The 19,963-nt window shown below is 54.7% G+C and overlaps 6 protein-coding genes across 6 annotated transcripts; 3 read left to right on the top strand and 3 right to left on the bottom strand.

Moving 5' to 3' along the window:
- The first annotated feature begins 113 nt into the window (after window positions 1-113).
- F5Z01DRAFT_381489 (family 2 glycosyltransferase) lies at window positions 114-2,998 on the top strand. Its single transcript, XM_046259421.1, has 5 exons — window positions 114-117; window positions 166-539; window positions 595-761; window positions 813-2,799; window positions 2,861-2,998. The coding sequence occupies exons 2-4, from the start codon at window positions 507-509 to the stop codon at window positions 2,698-2,700; spliced, it is 2,088 nt and encodes a 695-aa protein (XP_046121258.1). The 5' UTR covers window positions 114-117; window positions 166-506; the 3' UTR covers window positions 2,701-2,799; window positions 2,861-2,998.
- A 532-nt stretch (window positions 2,999-3,530) lies between these two features.
- F5Z01DRAFT_645602 (heat shock protein 70 family) lies at window positions 3,531-6,734 on the top strand. The gene is made up of 6 exons (XM_046262853.1): window positions 3,531-3,756; window positions 3,900-3,961; window positions 4,196-4,227; window positions 4,299-5,751; window positions 5,800-6,093; window positions 6,145-6,734. Exons 1-6 carry the CDS (start codon window positions 3,744-3,746, stop codon window positions 6,436-6,438), a joined length of 2,148 nt encoding a protein of 715 aa, XP_046121257.1. The 5' UTR covers window positions 3,531-3,743; the 3' UTR covers window positions 6,439-6,734.
- Window positions 6,523-10,769, bottom strand: F5Z01DRAFT_382723 (eukaryotic translation initiation factor 5B). The gene is made up of 4 exons (XM_046259428.1): window positions 9,812-10,769; window positions 9,245-9,751; window positions 7,226-9,192; window positions 6,523-7,165 (listed from the first exon to the last, which is right to left on the bottom strand). Exons 1-4 carry the CDS (start codon window positions 10,274-10,276, stop codon window positions 6,922-6,924), a joined length of 3,183 nt encoding a protein of 1,060 aa, XP_046121256.1. The 5' UTR covers window positions 10,277-10,769; the 3' UTR covers window positions 6,523-6,921.
- A 493-nt stretch (window positions 10,770-11,262) lies between these two features.
- F5Z01DRAFT_616729 (mono-functional DNA-alkylating methyl methanesulfonate N-term-domain-containing protein) lies at window positions 11,263-15,250 on the bottom strand (the record flags this gene model as incomplete). Its single annotated transcript, XM_046260930.1, has 2 exons — window positions 11,263-14,952; window positions 15,017-15,250. The coding sequence occupies 2 exons, from the start codon at window positions 15,248-15,250 to the stop codon at window positions 11,263-11,265; spliced, it is 3,924 nt and encodes a 1,307-aa protein (XP_046121255.1).
- A 452-nt stretch (window positions 15,251-15,702) lies between these two features.
- On the top strand, window positions 15,703-17,347 carry F5Z01DRAFT_381715 (rab-GTPase-TBC domain-containing protein). The gene is made up of 3 exons (XM_046259423.1): window positions 15,703-16,150; window positions 16,214-16,360; window positions 16,414-17,347. The coding sequence occupies exons 1-3, from the start codon at window positions 15,952-15,954 to the stop codon at window positions 17,265-17,267; spliced, it is 1,200 nt and encodes a 399-aa protein (XP_046121254.1). The 5' UTR covers window positions 15,703-15,951; the 3' UTR covers window positions 17,268-17,347.
- A 79-nt stretch (window positions 17,348-17,426) lies between these two features.
- F5Z01DRAFT_616552 (Sac2 family protein) lies at window positions 17,427-19,532 on the bottom strand (the record flags this gene model as incomplete). The annotated part of the gene is made up of 3 exons (XM_046260921.1): window positions 17,427-18,572; window positions 18,620-19,011; window positions 19,055-19,532. The coding sequence occupies 3 exons, from the start codon at window positions 19,530-19,532 to the stop codon at window positions 17,427-17,429; spliced, it is 2,016 nt and encodes a 671-aa protein (XP_046121253.1).
- Window positions 19,533-19,963: the final 431 nt, after the last annotated feature.

Here is a 19,963-nt window from a genome sequence, read left to right as displayed (position 1 = left end):
TGCATATCGTCGCGCCACCTGCGCTTATCAGCGAAAGGCCTGCTTTGAGTTGGGATTTCGACTGCAAATATCTGTGCTGGGCGTGACGGAGACATGGTCTACCACATCGAGGCAAGGGTCAGGTGGTTGAGGATAGTGGCTTAGTGAATCCTGACGCTTTGATAGTTTTCTCAGCATCGGAAGACTCGGTCGACAGGTTTTGAAGCTATTGGGCTTATGGATGCTTGTTCTGTGGCACCCATCCCAATGTGATGGCTTTGGGTGGTGTTCAATCGAAGTCGTCGATAGATAGCCAGCACCGCCGTCAAGGCGTAAGACTTCCATGGTGAATAGACGAAACACCCCTATAATCTTTCACGAGTCTTTGAAGCATGCACCTGCGCCGGGCCGGTGGGCGTTCTGTGTTACGTGAGTGACTGATCTGATGTTGTCTGGCTCTCACCATTCGTACGACTTTTCAACGCACACCTCTGCATTCTTCATTTTCAATTCATAATCACACAAAAATGGCACCCGAGGAACCATGGCCCATAGGACAGGCGAGTCGAAGCCAGCACCTGCCAGCGAGTCATGCTAACCTGCGAGTGACTACAGATCGTCTTCACTGCCATAATGGGCCTTGTCATGCTAGCCGCATGCTTGGAATGGTTTCTATGGCTGGCTGCCTTTGTGTACTGTCTAGTCAAGGTGTATCGAAAATCGGAACATTGGTCGATCAATGTCCTATGTGTCGTCGTCGGGACTGTGTTCACTCTCCTTAGGTGAGTACAACCTCAAGGCGATAAGGAAAGTCAACACTCACTGAGATATAGGGCCGTATTCCTGCCAATTATTGTCGTCACACTGCCGCTGCCCAATGCTATATCAAACTACTGGCCTGATTTGATGGTAGAGTTTCTGCAATGGTTTGCGTTCTGGTCGTTCGCCCTGCTCTTGATCGTCCCGTGGCTGTTTTGCGTGTACCAACTCGTCACTCATCAACTGGGCCGCACCAAACGGATGGAACAGACTCTTGACGACACCTCAGCGCCAAAGGTGGTGGTTGTCATGCCCTGCTACAGGGAGGAGCCCGAAGTCCTGATCAAGGCTGTTAACTCGGTCGTGGACTGCGATTACCCGCCAGCATGCATCCATGTCTTTCTCTCCTTTGACGGGGAAGAGGAGGATGAGCTCTATGTCCGCACAGTCGAGAGGCTCGGCGTGTCCTTGACGATGGAGACGTCCCCTCGAAGCATCGACGTTGTCTACAGGGGCTCTCGCGTAACCATATCCAGATTCGCGCACGGTGGAAAAAGGCAGTGCCAGAAGCTGACCTTCCAACTGATCGACAAGGTCTATGAGCAATACCTCGAGAGAAATGACAACCTCTTCATGCTCTTCATGGACTCTGATTGCATTCTTGACAAGGTGTGTCTGCAAAACTTTGTCTACGACATGGAGCTCAGTCCTGGCAATTCTAGAGACATGCTGGCCATGACTGGCGTCATCACTTCGACGACAAGGAAGCACAGCCTCATCACTCTCTTGCAGGACATAGAGTACGTTCACGGTCAGCTGTTTGAGCGAACGGTGGAATCCGGCTGCGGCGCCGTCACCTGCCTGCCAGGCGCGTTGACCATGCTGCGCTTCTCTGCGTTTCGTCGGATGGCCAAGTACTACTTTGCAGACAAGACCGAGCAGTGCGAAGATCTCTTTGACTTTGCAAAGTCTCACCTCGGGGAAGACCGGTGGCTGACCCATCTCTTCATGATTGGAGCCAAGAAAAGATATCAGATACAAATGTGCACATCGGCATTCTGCAAGACGGAGGCTGTCCAGACCGTCAGATCCCTGGTCAAGCAACGACGCCGGTGGTTTCTGGGTTTCGTCACCAACGAGGTCTGCATGCTGACAGATTGGCGGCTGTGGAAGCGGTATCCCATCCTGATCCTGGTGCGTTTCATGCAGAACACTATCCGCACGACGGCGCTACTGTTCTTCGTCATAATGGTGGCGCTCACGTCGACAGCGAAGCAGGTGGACGATCTACCGGTTGGCTTCATGGCCATAGCCCTGGGCTTGAACTGGATGCTCATGCTTTACTTTGGGATCAAGCTTCGCCGGTGGAAGATCCTGCTGTATCCACTCATGTTTGTGGTGAACCCCTTTTTCAACTGGTACTACATGGTGTATGGCATATTCACCGCAGGCCAGCGAACGTGGGGTGGCCCCCGTGCAGATGCCGCCGCCGCCAACGGCCACACGACAGCTCGTGAGGCTATCAAGCAAGCCGAGCTACAAGGGGACGATCTGAACATCATACCAGAGACTTTCAAACCCGCACGCGAGGCTCAGAGGGCGAGATCACAGCCTACACAGTCGCAGGTAGATGGCCTTGTCCGGGAAAAGAGCCAAGTGCGTCCCCCCAAGGCTGTCGAAGGCAAGTTCTCCGCGCGACGCAAGACAGCAGCTGGTATATATGCGCATCCGGACGAGACGGATAATTCAGTGGGAGCCATGGTCTCCTCGCTCGACTCGCTTAACAGAGTCGTCCACGTAACAACCGGCGACCACCTCGTTCACATACCCCAGGACATGGAAGAATGTATGGGCGAGGAGGACAGGCGCAAGTACGCCATCGCGCAACGCGCTCAGGAAGTGAGGCGTGGCGCGGGATCGGAGCGTCGAGAACCACCTCGCCAAGGTTCGCGTCCAGGATGAACGTGGCGGACGGGCGGAAACCTCAGAAGCTAGGAATCAGTCATGTGCCATTTGTGGCAGCGATGCCTCCACCGCCAACATGTTGTCTGACGGCTTGCGGTGAGCAGGTCAGGGATTGGGGCCCATGGGGAATCGTTGACTAAGAGTAGGACTTTTCGAGGCAGGACAGAGGTGGAACGAGAAAAACCGACCAGGTCAGGTGGAGCTTCTGGTTTTCTTGGACATGATGGTCGTCATGATGTTGGGCGGTCACTGCGTGATTCAGATTGACCTGTGTTGCTCTGGAAGTGAAGGTTGGTGGTGGTCAGTGCTTTCATTGACGCACGTCCGTTTATCGCGATAGACGATCTCTTATCTTATCTTAGAGAAAAGGTCCCTCGAATGTGGTCAAGGGGAACAAAAAGCGAGCGATTCAGCCATGATGAGTCTTACGAATCCGTGAGCTAATTGTTACCTCAGTAATTGCCCTGACAGCCATCCCCCGTTGTCTTGGCCTCTGCTACTCGCACCATAAGTGAAAAGCCGTGCCTGACGATGCATGCTTGCTTCATGTTTGCTGTCGCGTCGATCACGTCAAGCACCGTCCAGCAACTTCTGGAAGACTCCAACGCGCTTAAGGAGGGGCAAAGGAGTACCTGCTCCGCTGTGCTGACGTGGGCGCACGGGGAGGTACCTGGGCTGCCGTGCCCCGCAGTCCCGGGCCTTCCTGCCTGTGTGCCAGTGACTTCAGCTGCCCCGCGACACGACACGACCCACGCTACAGTGGGTGGGTGGACAATAAAAAAGGTGAAGCGCTCTGTAGGACCAGCGCCTGGTTGGAATTTTTTTCGCTACCCAATTGAACGCATCAGGTTCCACTTTGCGATTCCCTAGACTACCTTAATCACCTTATCCTGCGTCCTGCTCTCCGACTTGCAAATCTTCCAAGCAACATTATACCCCCCCAAAACCAAAAAGATTCGACCCTTTCGAACTCGCCCTTTTTTACGAGTCGTCAGACATTCTGTGTATATTGAGGAAACGAACATTTCGCAACCGCAATCATGAGTGTCGTGGGTAAGTAGTTGACGCACTCCCTCCCAGCCAGACCAGCCCAGTACACCGACCACTGGTGGTGGTGATCTTGGTGCCCCTCATCGCATACTTTTGCGCCAGCAACTCAAAACGAACACTTTGGCTGACAAACTGGCTGCGCACAGGTGTTGATTTCGGTACCCTCAAGACGACCATTGCCGTCGCGAGGAACCGTGGTGTCGATGTGGTACGTTACTGTTACCCCTTCGTCCATGCTTCCGCCTTCCTTGTTCTCGTTCGAGCACCGAAACCTGCGTCTGTCGACACCCCACCACGACAATTTGAGCCCAACGGTGTCCGACCAGTTTTTGGCAGCGACTTCGCGTGGCGTATACGTCTGAAGAACAAGGAGGACAAGGACGATGGGATCTTGGAATCTTGTTTGTTGCGGACATACGGCTGACTGGTTTCTCTCTTGCAGATCGCCAATGAAGTTTCTAACCGCTCCACCCCGTAAGTGTTCTCGCAGCCGCGACCACCTCGAGACAAGAAAAGTATGAGCACTGAGACTGACACTGGCTCAGGTCTATGGTTGGCTTCGGCCCCAAGTCCCGTTATCTCGGCGAGACGGCGAAGACCCAAGAAGTGACGAACCTTAAGAACACCGTCAACTCCATCAAGCGCCTCATCGGCCGCTCCTACAACGACCCCGACATTGCGGTCGAGCAGCAGTACATCACAGCCCAGCTTTGCGATGTCAACGGCCAGGTTGGTGCCGAGGTTAACTACATGGGCAAGAAGGAGAAGTTCTCCGCCACCCAGCTTGTTGCCATGTACTTCAGCAAGATCAAGCAGACCACAGCCGCCGAGCTCAAGCTGCCAGTCCAGGAGCTCTGCATCAGCGTGCCGCCCTGGTTCACCGATGTCCAGCGTCGCGCAATCCTCGATGCCGCCGAGATCGCCGGTCTTAGGGTTCTCCGCCTGATCAACGACAACACCGCTGCTGCTCTCGGCTGGGGCATCACCAAGCTCGACCTGCCCGCCCCCGAGGAGCAGGGCCGCCGCATCTGCATCATCGACATTGGCCACAGCGACTACACTGCCTCTATTGTCGAGTTCAAGAAGGGTGAGCTCGCCGTCAAGTCGACAGCCTGGGACCGCAACTTTGGTGGTCGCGACTTCGACAAGGCTCTCGTCGACCACCTGGCCAAGGAGTTCAAGGGCAAGTACAACATTGACATCACCACACACGGCCGTGCCATGGCTCGTGTCATTGCCGCCGCCGAGAAGACCAAGAAGGTTCTGTCTGCCAACCAGCAGGCTCCCGTCAACATCGAGTCCCTCATGAACGACGTCGATGTCAACACCATGATCACAAGGCAGGAGCTTGAGGCCTTCATCGAGCCTCTCCTGAACCGCGCCCACGTTCCCGTCGAGGCTGCTCTGGCCCAGGCCAAGCTCACCAAGGACGACATTGACACCATCGAGATTGTTGGTGGTGGTTCCCGTGTTCCCGCCCTCAAGGAGCGCATCCAGGCTTTCTTCGGCAAGCCCCTCTCCTTCACAATGAACGCCGACGAGGCTGTCGCCCGCGGTTGCGCCTTCAGCTGCGCCATCCTCTCCCCAGTCTTCCGCGTCCGTGACTTTGCTGTCCAGGACATTGTCAGCTACCCCATCGAGTTCGCCTGGGAGAAGGCCCCCGATATTCCCGACGAGGACACCAGCCTCACTGTCTTCAACAGGGGCAACGTCCTTCCCTCCACAAAGATCCTCACTTTCTACCGCAAACAGCCCTTTGATCTCGAGGCGAGGTACGCCAAGCCCGAGGAGCTGCCCGGCAAGACCAACCCCTGGATCGGCCGCTTCTCCGTCAAGGGCGTCAAGGCTGATGGCGCTGAGGACTTCATGATCTGCAAGCTCAAGGCCCGTGTCAACATCCACGGTGTCCTGAACGTGGAGACAGGTTACTATGTCGAGGACCAGGAAGTCGAGGAGGAGGTGAAGGAGGGTGCTGAGGGCGAGGAGAAGAGCCCTGACGTGAGTATATTGCAAACCAGCAGCATTGCCCCAGCTGACAAATTGCAGGCTATGGACACAGATGGCCCAAAGAAGACCCGCAAGGTCAAGAAGCAGGTCCGCAAGGGTGACCTGCCCATCTCGGCAGGCACTGCCTCGCTAGACGACGCCACCAAGTCCGGTCTTTCGGAGAAGGAGAACGCCATGGTCATGGAGGACAAGCTGGTCGCCGACACTGACGAGAAGAAGAACGAGCTTGAGGCGTACATCTACGACCTTCGCGCCAAGTTGGACGAGCAATACGCCGAGTTTGCCAGCGAGGAGGAGAAGTCGAAAATCAAGGAGAACCTCGAGAAGGCCGAGGTGAGCATTTCCACCCTTCGCATCACCTGAAGATAAGCTAACATGTGACAGGATTGGCTGTACGAGGATGGTGAGGATGCCTCCAAGGGCGTCTACATTGCCAAGATGGACGAGATCCGCGCCATGGCCGGTCCCATTGTGCAGCGCCACTTTGAGAAGGTCGAGGCTGACCGTCAGCGTATCGAAGCCGAGCAGGCCGCTAAGAAGGCCGCCGAGGAGGAGGCGCGCAAGGCCGCTGAGGCGGAGAAGGCTGCCGCGGCCGAGGCCGAGAAGGCTCAGGACGCTGAGATGAAGGACGCCGAGGCGCCCCAACCCGAGACCGAGGAGGCTGGTGACCCCAAATAGAGTGGTTCCAAGAGACGATCCAGCAACTTCTCTGGCCTCGATACGGTGCCCGAGGAAAAGAAATCAAGATTTTCTACGACGGTGACCGAGGTGACTAGCGATGACGAGTGAAAATGATGACAATCTCGTTGGTTCGGTTCATTTGGATCTAACGACGTTGATGACATGAAGGGAGTTGGCTCGGTAGGACAGGGAAACCGGAATAGAGGACGAGAGGCCTTTCCGGAAAAGTGCAATCATGATAATGGACATGCGCCTCACGTTAGAACGCCTTACACAAAATAGTTAGACGACATACAACTTGTGTTTTTCATATCTGTTGACTCCTCCATATCCACCCGACTAGCTGACTACTACGTACGTACGTCCACGGAAAGTGATGGTGAATATGAGTCGAATTATCAGACTAGAAAAGATGCAATGACCCCCTTTTTGTTTCTCATATCCTTCCTTATTTTTGGGCAGTCCTTTCTTCAACTTGAATTAAATGTCGAACAGAGGCTTGAGCTTGATGATCAGCTGCCACTCGTCGTTGCTCACGTCCTTGCGGTAGAACTCCTTCAGAGTATCAATACTCTTGCGCGAGATGAGACTGTACAGCTGGTCGGTCTCCTCCAGGTGGCGGCCGTACGTGGGCTGGTTGCTGCCCATTTCGATCTTGACGGCGACCGAGGGCTGACCCTTTTTGCAGACGGGGATCTGTTTGTGATCACGCTCGATGGAGGTACTGTTGTCTGTTGTTAGTCACGTCTTCGACACCAGCAGTGCGGAATTCAGGGAAACTTACACTCTGCCAATGCTCACAATCTCCTTGCCGTTCGCAGTGTGCTTGACGGCGGCAATGGGGGTGTTAATCTTCAGCTGGCCCTCGATGACGTCTACACCGACAACGATGGGGGTTGTCTTGTTGAAGACGGCAACAGTCCTCAACACGCAGGGGAACACAGCCAGCATCTTGGACTCCTCCTTCTTGCGAGCAAGCTGGTCGTCCATGTGCTTGGTGAAGGCGTCGAACAAGTGATAGATGATGTCGGCCTGGAAGACCTTGATGCCCTGGTCCTCAGCGTACGCCATGGCCTCCTTGTCGACCTTGACGTCGAAGCAGAGCATGACGGCGTAGTCGGGGCTCTTCTCCAGCATGACACCGGTCTGCATGATGTCACGCTTGTACACGGGGCCGATACCGACGTTGGCGACAGGAATTTTGCAGTCCTTCAAGAAGTCGAGCAAAGCCTCCAGGGAACCCAGCGTGGAAGCCTGGACGGAGACACCACGACCGGACTTCTCGACACGGCTGAGGAGCTGAGCAAGATCGGCCTCGACCTCTTCTTCAATGTCCTCCTCGTCATCGTCGGGGCCGACGACCATCAGCCTCGAACCGGCGATGGCACCCTCGAGGCCGGGGGCGCTGATCTTGACACCAAGAGCGGCCTTGACCTCCTTGTTGTGCACGTATTGTGACTTGAGACGCAGTTCCCTGAGAGGCTGCGGCGTGAGAAGCGCCCTGATGTTTGTCTTGATAGCGCCCTCGGTACCGCAGATGACGATGCGGTCGCCTTCGCGCAGGATACCGTTGGACAGGATGACATCAATGGTCATACCGAAACCTTCAATGGCCTTGACCTCGAGGACGGTGGCCTGGACCTCAGACAAGTACATGAGAGACGACGTCATGCGCTCCTGGGTCAGATGGAGGATGAGCTTGAGCATGTCGGGCACACCCTCACCCGTGTGGGCAGATGTGGGCACCAGGGAAACGTTGTTCTTCAGCGACGGGTTCTCGTAGAAGAGGAAAGAGTTGAAGCCCATCTCGGCAAACTCGAGCTTGGTCTTCTCGAGACGTGTCTGGAACTCGTTGTGGACAGCCTTGCTCTGCATGGCCAGCGACTCCTCGAAGCCGTTGTTATCAATCTTCTTCCATCCGTAGAGACGATCAATCTTGTTCAGCGCGACAATGAAAGGAGTCTTGCGGTCCTTGAGAAGCTGGATCGACTCCCTGGTCTGGGGCTCGAGACCGTGCATAATGTCGACAACCAGGATGGCAATGTTGCAAAGGGACGAACCACGGGAACGCAGGTTAGAGAAAGACTCGTGACCAGGTGTGTCGATGACCAGGAGACCGGGGACCTTGAACTCGAAGCTGTTGTCTCTGTTGACGACGGCCGTCTTTTGACGGATGGCGTCCACGGGGAAGTACGTAGCACCGATCTGCTGCGTGATACCACCGGCTTCGCCCTCCTGGACGTTGGTCTGGCGGACCTTGTCGAGGAGCTTGGTCTTTCCGGTATCGACGTGACCAAGAATACAGCAAATGGGTGAGCGCAGGTTGTCCTTTGACCGGGCAGCCAAGGCAGCCTGGTGAGCCTTCTCACGACGCTCTGCCGCCTCCTTCTTGCGCTGTGCCTCGGCAGCGCGCGCCGCTGAGATGCGCTCCTCATCTTCCGAATCCTCGCTGTCGTCTTCGCTATCGTCTTCGTCATCTTCATCCTCGCCATCCTTCTTGGCACCGCCGTTGGCCTTGGCAGCCTCGTCCCCTGACTCGGCGTCCCAGCTGTCCTTGACATCGTCGTCTGAAGCAGCTGCCGCTTCCCAGTCATCTTCGATATCGCTCTCTGCGGCCTTCTTCTCGGCGGCGGCCTTGGCCTCGGCCTCAGCCTTGGCGCGAGCGGCCCTCTCTTCAGCCTCCTTGAGCTCCTGCTCGGCCTTTGCGCGTGCACGCTCGGCAGCTTCGGCGAGGGCCTTCTCCTCATCGAGCTAGAGGTTGTTAGTCAAGTGTCAACAAGCCAAAGATCGAAAGCATTCGTACCTTTTGCTGGATTTTGCTCTTCTTGACCTTGGTCTCAGCGGCCTTCTTGGCCTTCTTGGCCTCCTTGTCGGCTTCGTCCGAGGGACCAATCTGGATACCCGCCTCGATCATCTGCTGCAGCTTCCTCTCGTTGCGCATCTTTTCTTCCTTCTGGGCCTTTGTCATGAACTTGCCCTCTTTCTTGAGCTGCTCAATCTTCTCCTTCTCCTTTTGCTTCTTCAGAGCCTTGGCCTCCTCTCTGCGCTTGATCTCCTCCTCCTCGAGGCGATCCAGCTCGGCGGCACGGGCTGCGGCTTCGGCCTTGCGCTTCTCCTCGGCCTCGCGCTTGAGACGCATCTCCTCTTGCTGCTTCTGGATCATAGCCAGATGAGCGGGGATCTTCTTCTTCTTGCCGCCAGTCTCCGCCGCGGGAGCTGCTTCAGGGGTAGGGGATGAGGCCTCCTCCTTTTCCACGGGCGCGGCAGCCTCGGGGGCCTTAGCAGGACCAGGCGTCTTCTTCTTGGCAGCCTGAGGAACTCGTTAGCCTGGGGGCGCATTCTACGGCACAACTTGCAAGGTCCGACATACCTGTTCCTTCTTACGCTGCTTCTCGCGCTCCTTCTTGAGCTTCTCCTTCTCAGCCTTGGTCAGGACACGGCCCGGCTCGCCGCCATTGTCGTCGCCGTCAGCCGCCTGGGCGCCACCCTTCTTCTGCTGGGCCTGTTTTCCCTTGCCGCCCTTGCCCTTCTTATCTGGCAGGGCAAACTCGTCGTCCGCGTTGGCCTCTTGAGCCGTTTGCACATGCGAGAGGTCTGGCTCCCCCGTGGTCTCGGCCTGCTCCTCCTCGGGAAGACCCTTCTGCTTGCGCCTCTCCTTGCGCTTGCGCAACATGGCCATCAGACCACCTCCGGCCTCGTCGTCTTCGCCCTCGGCACCGTCACCGTTGGCATCCGCCGCATCGGCAGGCTGCTCGGCGGCCGGGGCGATGGACTCGCCCAGCTCAGCCTCCCAGTCATCGTTGCCCTTCTTGTTACCCTTCTTCTTGGGAGCCATGATGGCGGTTTGTCTCGAGTTTTACGAAAGTGGGATGGCGTGTAGGTATCTTCAACCCTTTGATGCCAATGCGAGCACGGTCGTTTGTGCAGGGCGGACTTTTTTCGCGGGTTGACGTTCTGGTTCGGAAACGGGTCGCATGCAGTTCAGCACGGCTTGAAAATATCGGGTGGCAAATCCAGCGCGAGAGGTAGAGGTTGTTGGAGTAGAGGTGGAAAGCGAGACGACATGCTCTGGTCACGTCGACTGCTTCTGCTGGTCTTGCGGAGCTCGAATCCGACGGGGATGCTCCTCGGGAGGGCTTTCTGTAGAAGTGAAGCCAAAGTGGGTTGGCACCTTTTCGTGTCGACAGCGGTCGTCGATCCAGGCTAGAAATCGATTCGACGTCTCAAGGGTGGTGGTGGTGCCGTGGTGGGTGGAGGGATTCCAGTCACGTCAGTCCAAGACAGGACAGGCGGGGCCTATGGAGGGGCATTTTTAGTGACGCACCGCTATTAGTTAGTGCACAGGTGCAAACCCAGAGTGAATTATCCCCGTGCGATAACACCACCCACGTCTTGTGCCACGTACTGCTAACTACTTAATCACTGGTTAATCACCAAGAAATGACTGTACCTGTATTTTTGTCCTTCGAGTCACAAGCGGATTTTATTATGGTGGTGTTTCTCCTGTCCACAAATCCACGTTCAAGGGCTGCCTTCGAGACTGGACCAACTGAGTCACAGCTGCCCATTACGTCATTGGTCGCTTGGGCAAAACCCTATTGATGCAAAGGAAAGGAAGGACCAATCCAGCGGCAACCTAAACACCCCTGAGCCCCTTTTCCAAGCAACTGAGTTTGGCCTCAGCCACTTGATCAACACACTCTAGGTTCGAAATTGGGAGATGTTACGTACTCCCCATATGTTAAATTATTTTAATACGTTTGCCCGCACACCTAGATATATATATGTAAGAGTGTGCACTCGCTAATGACTCCCTGCCTGTCACACGGCTGGAGTCAGAACGAATGCCAGGACCTTGTATCCTAGCTTGTAGTATTCCTCCGCGCGAGTGTCTTCTGCAACAGAACTGAAGCTCTGGGTATACTTCCCTCCCTCAATGTCATCTAGGCAGCAACAGAATGGCAAGAAGCTGTCTTTCGTGACTTCTTCCAATCGCCTTGACCTCAGACAATCCTTCAGCAGGAAGCCGTTGACATGTAACGCAGGCGAGCCACCACCCGTAGAATGATGCTTCTGCGCGCTCCTGTTTCCCTGAGCTGGTCCGCTTCCTCGACACAATTGCTGCACCAACTGTAGGTATCGGCACAGTTCGATACTTAGCAATCGAAAGTGATGAAGGCACCCGTCGACGGACACCCCAAAGATGTCAGAGTAGCCGTCAACACTCGTGCGTAGGACACCGTACGTCTCGCCCTGGGACTGGCCTGACGTTCTCTGCCATATTGGCCGACAATCAGCTCGCACGAAGCGGCGTATTGAGTTATGCATAGTACCTTCGAACAAGGTGACAATGTCTTTTCTCCCCGACCCTTGTGACGTCCATAGGCCATAGACACATCCGTTGAGGTCCGAGACAAGAGTGATGGGCCATGATTCACTCTCTCTTGATGCTCCCACCTGAATCATATGGGCTCCTGGCCGGAGCATCTCTTCGCCGCGCAAGAGTTCCATGTCCTGCCTCTCTGGACGACTCTGATAATCGATCTCATGTAACGAATGGGATTGCGTCAAAGCCATGAGCTTGTTGTCGGTTATGGCCATGCTGACAGCTGGAGACTGCAACTGAAATGTCTTGACAGATCGGAGTTTCTTCGTTTGGGGGTCGAGCACCACGCGACAGAGTATCAGCCCAGCGCAATAGATGAAACCTTGGTCATCAGGCACGATGGAAGTCACCGGACCATCGAGGCCTTTCAGTCTGTGACGCACGGCATGCTCCAGTGTCCTTGGCGAGTCCCAAGATGCGTCCTTAATACGGATAGGGCTCACATGCACAATGGCGACGCGCGCATATGCCGTGCCCACTGCAATGTATGAGAATGTTTGCCCGTCTTTCTCATACACCCATTCGGTCAGTGCGAGGATCTTGTCTCCTGGCTGGTCAAATGAGGAGAGGGTCCCTTCTTCCTTGTCAAGCCCAATAGGCTTTGATATGGTAAGCCCCGTGTCGGGATCGACAAACGCCAAATCGATTCCTTCGCTTGTCTGCAAAGCAACGACGAGACAATTCCAACTATGCGAGTATATAATCCGAGTTGGCGTATGAGAAAGCGGGAGGACACGCGGCACAGGCGCCGCATGAGACTCCATGTCCGCTAGATATAGCTTCGTGCCCCCAGCGAGAAGAAACAACGGCGACGCAGGCGTCGTCGGGGGAAAAGCGACAGAGACAGAGTGCACCGGCGGAGCAGCCAGAGAAAGGTCTCCCGCATTCGTCGGCCACACAATGTCTTTGCAATGACCGATATCATCCTGCACGGAGGTTATGCTGAGTCGCACCAGCCTGTCCTCGCAGGCTATGAAGGAGATCCCCCGTCCCCCCTGGATATCAGAAGGCGGGAAGACTTGCACTGAGCTCAAGCCCACCCTTTCTGCAACACAACTCAAGCGCAAAGTCGGGTCAACTGACAATGTCAGTGTCAACAAATTTCCACAACGAGTACCTGCAACCAAGCGAGCATCCTCCCCTGTGGCATTGCTTAGTACTTCGATGCTCGTCAAGGACTCCAGACTTCCAGGTCCATTGTCGATTGTGTGCTCCTTTACAAGCTCCCCCTGGAGAGTGTATATTGACAGCGTTGGGCCGCTCTGTGGAGACGTTGCTACAACCACACAAGCCTGCTCGCCGATAGAGAGTAGCGCAATGCAGCTCACATCACCTCCAACGCACAACGAAGACTTGTGACCAACGTGCATTTGGTCAATTTGCAGAACGTGCAAAGCTGTCCCGTCTTCATCTTGTGCTGACACGGCCACAAGATCGTTCATAAAGCATCCATTCTCAGCCACCACTTGTGGGGCTTTGAGAATGTCCTTGAAAGCATGTTTGGAACTCTGAGAGCCAGTGACAAGTGTCACACAGCCTTCAGAGACTTGGACAATCATCCCAGACGGTAGCTGACCAGCGCACAGTGTGCGCGAGGAACAGCCAAAGGAAGCGCCGCTGGCGGTCTCGTCCAGAATCTCGTCGTACTGATCGGGAATATATAGCAGCTTCGTCGAGTCGGGGAGAGCCGCAAGCACCCAGACACCGTTGTCATCTTTGCGGCCATTGTCAGCAAATATCCAGGCTTGCCGGATCGGTTCCCCAATGTCGACCTCAATACCGATCCTCGCTCTGAGTCCGTAACGAGACTCGACAATCGCACCATCTTTGCCTCGCCCGGATGCAAAGAACAATCTGTCTTTGATCTGCTTCTGGGATGAGTGGGGTGTCGAAGTATTAGGTGCATCCCATTTCGTCACCAAAGTCGTGCTGGTCACGTCAACGATGGGCGTCCAGCTAGGAAGACGTGACTTCAGCTCGGGAGCTCCCCGCGGCTTGATCTCCCATATCCCGCCCTGACCTGACTCTCCTCCGATGAACAAGAGGTCGGAATTCCCATACACTACATCAGAGCACAGGCAACGCGCGCTCACGTCGAGGAATTCTTCAATGTGAAAGACGGGCAACATGGGCGACTCCCCAATGTCAACCTCCATCTGCAACAAAAGACCGTCCTCTCTCAGAAGGTGGAGGACATCTATCGAAGAGTTTTCCAGGTATTCTTTCCTGCGGAATGGCCGAGACCAGTCAGTCCACAAAGGGCGGCTCTTTCCGTGATGGCGATCAGACGGCGCATGTGGTGGGAAGTCGAGAAGCTCCATGGTGGCGCTGGGCGACGGCCCTTGCACTAGGACGAGGTAGTCCTGATACAAGGCGCAGAAGACATGGCCCCATAACAGTGGTATCACCATGAGAGGTATTTGACCTTGCGGCCCCCTGAGCATCTGCGCTCGTGGGATTAGGCTCTGTGGGTCGCTGAACACCCGAGCATATTCGGTCGCGCCATCCCAATCCCAGGTCATGAACTTTGGTCGGTGTTTCACATCTCGTCCTCGATGGCTCACGATAGCGAGTAGAATCGTCTGTGTGCTGTGTGGCTTCGGAGGGTGGAGGAACTGCAAATCCAATACAGTGTGGAGTGGCTGCATGACCACGCCATCCACAGCATGGGAGAGATGGCCGGTTTTGGAGTACTCGTCGCTCATCACTGACCACGACTTAACTTTGAGAACAATAAGGGGTCCCTGGAAGGATGATAAGGCGATGTACTCTGAGCGGGGGTCGACCGATAGGTAGTGGCCAAAGTAAGGATCGCCCGTGTGGTCGAGCGGAAGTTCGACCTCGCACACTGAGAGCTCCTCACGGCCGTGTTCTATCGTCGCCAGACAAACTTGACCGGTGGCAAGCGTAAGCACAAGCATTTGTGGTGGCAGACATTGGCTGGCGGCATCGCGGCCCAGAATCTCTTCAAGGCTGCTCGAAACCGCGGCACGTTCCTCGTCTGCTCTCTCATCGTAGGCACCTAGTACTGCCGCATTCCTGATCCGAGTATACGGGTTGCTGTATCTGCAGATCTCTCGAGTGAAGTTTGCATCTTGAAGCTCACAAACGATAATTTGGTGATCCTATAAACGTCAGCCAAGCCATCACATGGTCCAGCTTTTCGCAGATCATAACCGTCGGACTCACGCTAATGAACGCAATATCATTGTGCTTGTTTGATCTCAGGCGCACTGGGAGAATCTTGTTGACATTGGGGCTGTCGAATACCGTCGTGGACAGGAGACCGCATCGAGGTTGTGTTGAAGTTTTCATGGACTCTGGTTGGCCAGGCTCAGCTGATGTGTCGAGGGCATCACGGGAATCAACCATCTCAAAGACCCATTGTCCGTTTCTGAGGACATTCGTCCTGATGAGCGACATGGTGGCACGGTCGAAGGTACGCAGCGCTGAGAAAAGGCAAAGCTTGTCAGTATGCACATTGTACTTGTACTGGCGTGGCCTGATTAGCAAAGATACTGCTTTGCAGCACGCCCTTGCGTTGGCTCTGATATGAAGCTCAGTCGGCGTCTTCGCTGCAGTGCGCGATGCAGTGGCGTGTTGGGCGGGGCGGCATTGGGAGTTGCGTCCACGGGAGTTGGTTGGGGAAAGTCTTTGAGTTGCTTGCTGTGTCTTGAGATGGCGCGCGTAGACGTCTCAATGATAGGGACGAACGCTCGCGCGGATTGTCATCGCTCAACAGACTTTGATTTCAGCCTACCTGGTAAGCAAGCGCCGCCATCTGTTGAACCAGCAGACGAAGAATTGCTCTGACATTAGGCGACAAATAATAGTAGTTCTGTCACGTCGCGTGGAATGCAGGCAGATCCACGTTAGTGCCTGCTAGATTAGGCAATCAGCTTCGTTTGACGACACGACATGACGTTGCTTCCCAAAGACTATAAACATCGAGGCAGCAACAACGAACGAGCTGGCCTCAAACACCCGTAGCTTGCAATAACTTGCCGAGACGCAACTTTTCCATCCAACTTCGGTTACTGTTCTTTACACGCGGTACCAATGTCCGCGCGGCTATCGTAGCATCGCTTGAGCCGAATCCGCGCGACCGCGGTTCGATACGATCCATGGCGCAACATGACGAGAAAGTCGCCCTGCGCAGTGACTTGTCTTCAACGAGCGCGTCCCCCGAACCCTTCGATCCCGTACTCTTCGAGAAGGAAGAGCGAATTAGAGAAGCCTGTACATGGCGCGATGCCGACAAGCTAAGGTCATTGGCCCAGTCGCAGGGAGGGCTGCTCAAGGACGAACTGCGCCAGCAGGCTTGTGCGTGTTCCCTGCCCTCCGATACCACAATTCGACCGCGTGTTGTACTAACACAGACTGTAGGGCCGATACTCATGGGACTGTCTGGTCTAGGGGACGCAGACGAGAAGCATGATCATATCAGTAGCGAATGGGAAACCCTCCCACCTCACAGGGACGAGAGCCAGGTCGAACTTGACGTGAATCGCTCGTTCGTGTACTACCCACATGGTGAGGCTGTACAGTCCATTTTCACTTAAGTTCCGGCGTGCTAATGTATTTAGACCAGTCAGACCGCGAGCTCGATCGAAGGAAAGCCGAGCTATCAGCGCTGATCACTCAAGTCCTGCGAGAGAACCCCTACCTCTGCTACTTCCAGGGCTACCACGACATATGCCAAGTCATACTCCTCGTCCTCGCTCCAGAGCTTCGCGCGCCTGTTGTCGCACGCCTCTCGGTCCTGCGAATACGCGACTTCATGCTGCCCTCGCTCGCCCCGACTACAGCCCAGCTACGACTCCTGCCCGACATACTATCAGTCGCGGACCCGAAATTATGGCGGCACCTCCTCGGTGTTGAGCCTTTCTATGCGCTCTCAGGGACATTGACTATGTTTGCCCACAACATTGAGGCCTATTCAGACATTGCTCGGCTTTTCGATGTTTTCTTGGCCAGAGAACCCGTCTTTAGCATATACATGTTTGCCCAGATCGTATTAGACAGGCGAGACGAAATCTTCGAGATAGACGAACCAGATATGCTCCATGTCATCTTGGGCAAGGTGCCGCCTCGGATGGATTTAGATGCCCTCATTGTCGACTCGGCTTCGCTCCTTGAGCGACACCCGCCCGAGAAACTGCGCGCATGGCGTGGAATCTCTAGGTCTAGCTCTCTGAAAACTGTGCGCCATGTCGAAGATTGCGCAAAACAGACTTTGACAGACGGGCAGCACTTCTTTGAAGCGCAAGCGACAGAACTGCAGAGGGCAGAGATGAGGGACAGGGTCAAGGCGAAACTCTGGGCATATAGGAAGCCAGCCCGGACGGTCGGTGCAGCGTTCGCGTTTGGCATATTGGCCATGTATCTCCGGCGTAACCCAGGCATTGTGCATCAAATCGTAGGACTATTCATGCGATGAAAATCAATATCAATAATACGAGGAACGATAGATGGCCTGCTTCACAGTCGGAATGTGTCATTCAAACGACCTCAGATGCCAAGATCTTGGTCGAGCCCAAACGCCATATACATGCGGCCTCTATGAAGAACGCTCAGATGTCAAGATAAACCCGCTCACCTATGACTCTTCTTGATAAGGTTTTTTAAGGCCTTCGAAATACTGCTGCTGCTCCTCCGCCAGTTTCCCAAGAACATCGCTTATGATGGTGGAAATCAAGGAATAGTTGTTGTACAGAAAGCGACTGCTCTTGTACTTGTCGCTTGCAAACGCCTGGGCTTGCCGGGAAAGAAAAGTCTCTACCTCGCCTCGCAGACGCCGTATGCTTGAGACAACGGGCTCGTCGTCTCCGGCCTCGGTGCTGAGCGCAAGGAAGCCCTGGAGCAATTGGCCGAATCGCTGAGTAACCACATGAGGAGCTGCCGATAGCTTTGGATCGGCCACAGACTTGGTTGGCTTGAAAGGCATCGCGTTGGTCAGTTGACGCACAGACTCGCAATGCTTGTCCATGATGACCTGCAACCGCGGCCACAGCAGCATGTTGGTCCCGTTCACATACCCTTCTACGGCAGGCACCTTTCTGCGCTGAAGCTCGAAAGCAAACTGCTGGTTCAGGCGGATACACAACAAGAGACCCAGCGCATCATAAGTCTCGCCCACAAGCGTCTTTGACAATGTTTTGCCAAGCTCGAATGTCGGCTCAAAAATGTAGTTGAAGTTCTTGGCAATGTGCGAATAGGACAATGCAGGGGAGAAGAAGGTTGCGAGGAAGGTGTACTCTGCAGTGGCGTTATCGATCAGCGCCAGGTTGAAGTTGCGAAAGGGCACTTCGAGGTAATGTGTCGACTGATCCTCATCCACAAGATACGACGTCAGTGCATTCTGATTCCTTGTTCGGAGTATGTCTATTCGCCTTCCGAGGTTGAAGGCATCGTGTGGGGGCCCAGCTGCGCGAGAACCAGACAGGACGGTGGCTTTCCGTGTCGTATCTTCTTGTCCCAGCACATCGTTCTTATCGAGAACATGCAATCGGACTTTGGCGAGGGCCTTTTCGTATCGACCAAACTGGTTGGCATAGTACCATCGCATAGTATTCATGTATGCCAAAGCGATTTCTTCTGCCAGCTTATTATGGTGCTTGTGCAGGAAGGTGTAGAGATCTTTGAACTTCAGGAAATTCTGCTGTTGCACAATTTGGGCATTGATGCTCGGTGACCGCAGGGCCTTGATTTGGGCCACGAGGAAATCACGTATCCTCTCAATTGCCTGTGTTGTCAGCATAGAGCTCAATCGTCCACAGCAAATAATCTTACCTTGGCAGTGAGCTTCTCAAGGAGCGGGCCCAGATCGTCAGAAGCCTTCGTTTGCTGTGATGTCCTTTTCTGGTTGGCAGCCGAGCGGCGATCGATCTCATTGAGCATTCTTGCCCAGGTCTCGTCAATATGCCCTTCCGAAATCTTGGAGATGATGTCGGGCGATATACTGAGCTCCTCCACCAACGGTCCCAGCGCTTTCTCCACGGCTTTGCGATTGTCGAGTCGTCTAGTCAAGGCCGACGATCGTTTCTGCAATGATTCGATATCTGCAGAAACTGTCGCTAGATCATTGCGGAAACTTGTGAGATTGGCTTCAACAGAGCCGAGAACATCGTCGCATGCAACGATAGACCGATGCAGGTCGTCGAATTTGCCTTGCTGTTGCTCGTCTACGTATCATTAGCCACATTGTCTCGTACATCGTCGTTGTACACGCACATGACACTGTTTCTGGGGGTTTTCGCGACAACTCTAAAGTGGTTTCACGTGCTTCTGCCTCCGCCAATTGCTTCAAAGAGAGTCCATCAAAGTCTGGTTCCATTTGAAGATCGTCGTCCCTGATGAAAACACCAAGAGGAGCTCCAGACGGGACGACGTCTCCATCTGCATCTGGGCTCAGAAGCTTCTCAAGAACCTCCACCGGATTCGGTCCATCATATACGGTAGAGGCCTGTCTCAGGCCTGAGCCATTGTGTCGTTTGCCTGCGCCCAGGAGGGACGTCGTCGAATCGTTCGATGCGAGAGATAGAGAAGAGCTGCGAGGCGACTGCCCTGGGCGTTGTGATGTAACATAGGGACTCAAGGCGCTCGAGGTACGTCTAGGCAATGGTGAATAGGAGCGGTTCGCGGATTGCGGCGTCGATGTCCCCGACACGTTGGCCTGGCTGCCAGCGAGGCGATCGAGCCACATGGCGCAGTTGGGCTGCCTCAATGTCAATCGCAGACGACTATGTTAGTCCAGATTTGATTTGCATTGTCGAGCAATCCACCGTGTGCAAGATCCGTTCGCAATGGGGAATTCGTGTGAGCAGAGCTGTTGGGGTTCAAACTTAGAGGGACTGGAGCGAGCTGACCCCAGATTGTCTCTACACGCGCGCCAGGTGAGATGTGATGTGATTGGTCAAAGCTCTCGGTGAGACCGGTCAGCTACACCGAACCTTGCCTAACAACCTCCGATATTTTGTTCACTTCTTCAGCTCTTGCGCAAGAAATGGTCAAAGTGCTATTGTAGCCGATGACTTTCCACCTTGCTCAACATATTTCAGGCTCGTTCAGCAGAAGTGAAACGCCGCCAGAACGATTCAAAAGGCATGGTTACTAAGCACTTCATTGACTGCTTAG

Source organism: Emericellopsis atlantica (genome assembly GCF_019669845.1).
Source record: "Emericellopsis atlantica unplaced genomic scaffold F5Z01scaffold_4, whole genome shotgun sequence".
Taxonomy (NCBI): domain Eukaryota; kingdom Fungi; phylum Ascomycota; class Sordariomycetes; order Hypocreales; family Bionectriaceae; genus Emericellopsis; species Emericellopsis atlantica.
Note: the sequence above shows the minus strand (reverse complement) of the source record. Positions and strands in the feature narration are given on the sequence as shown.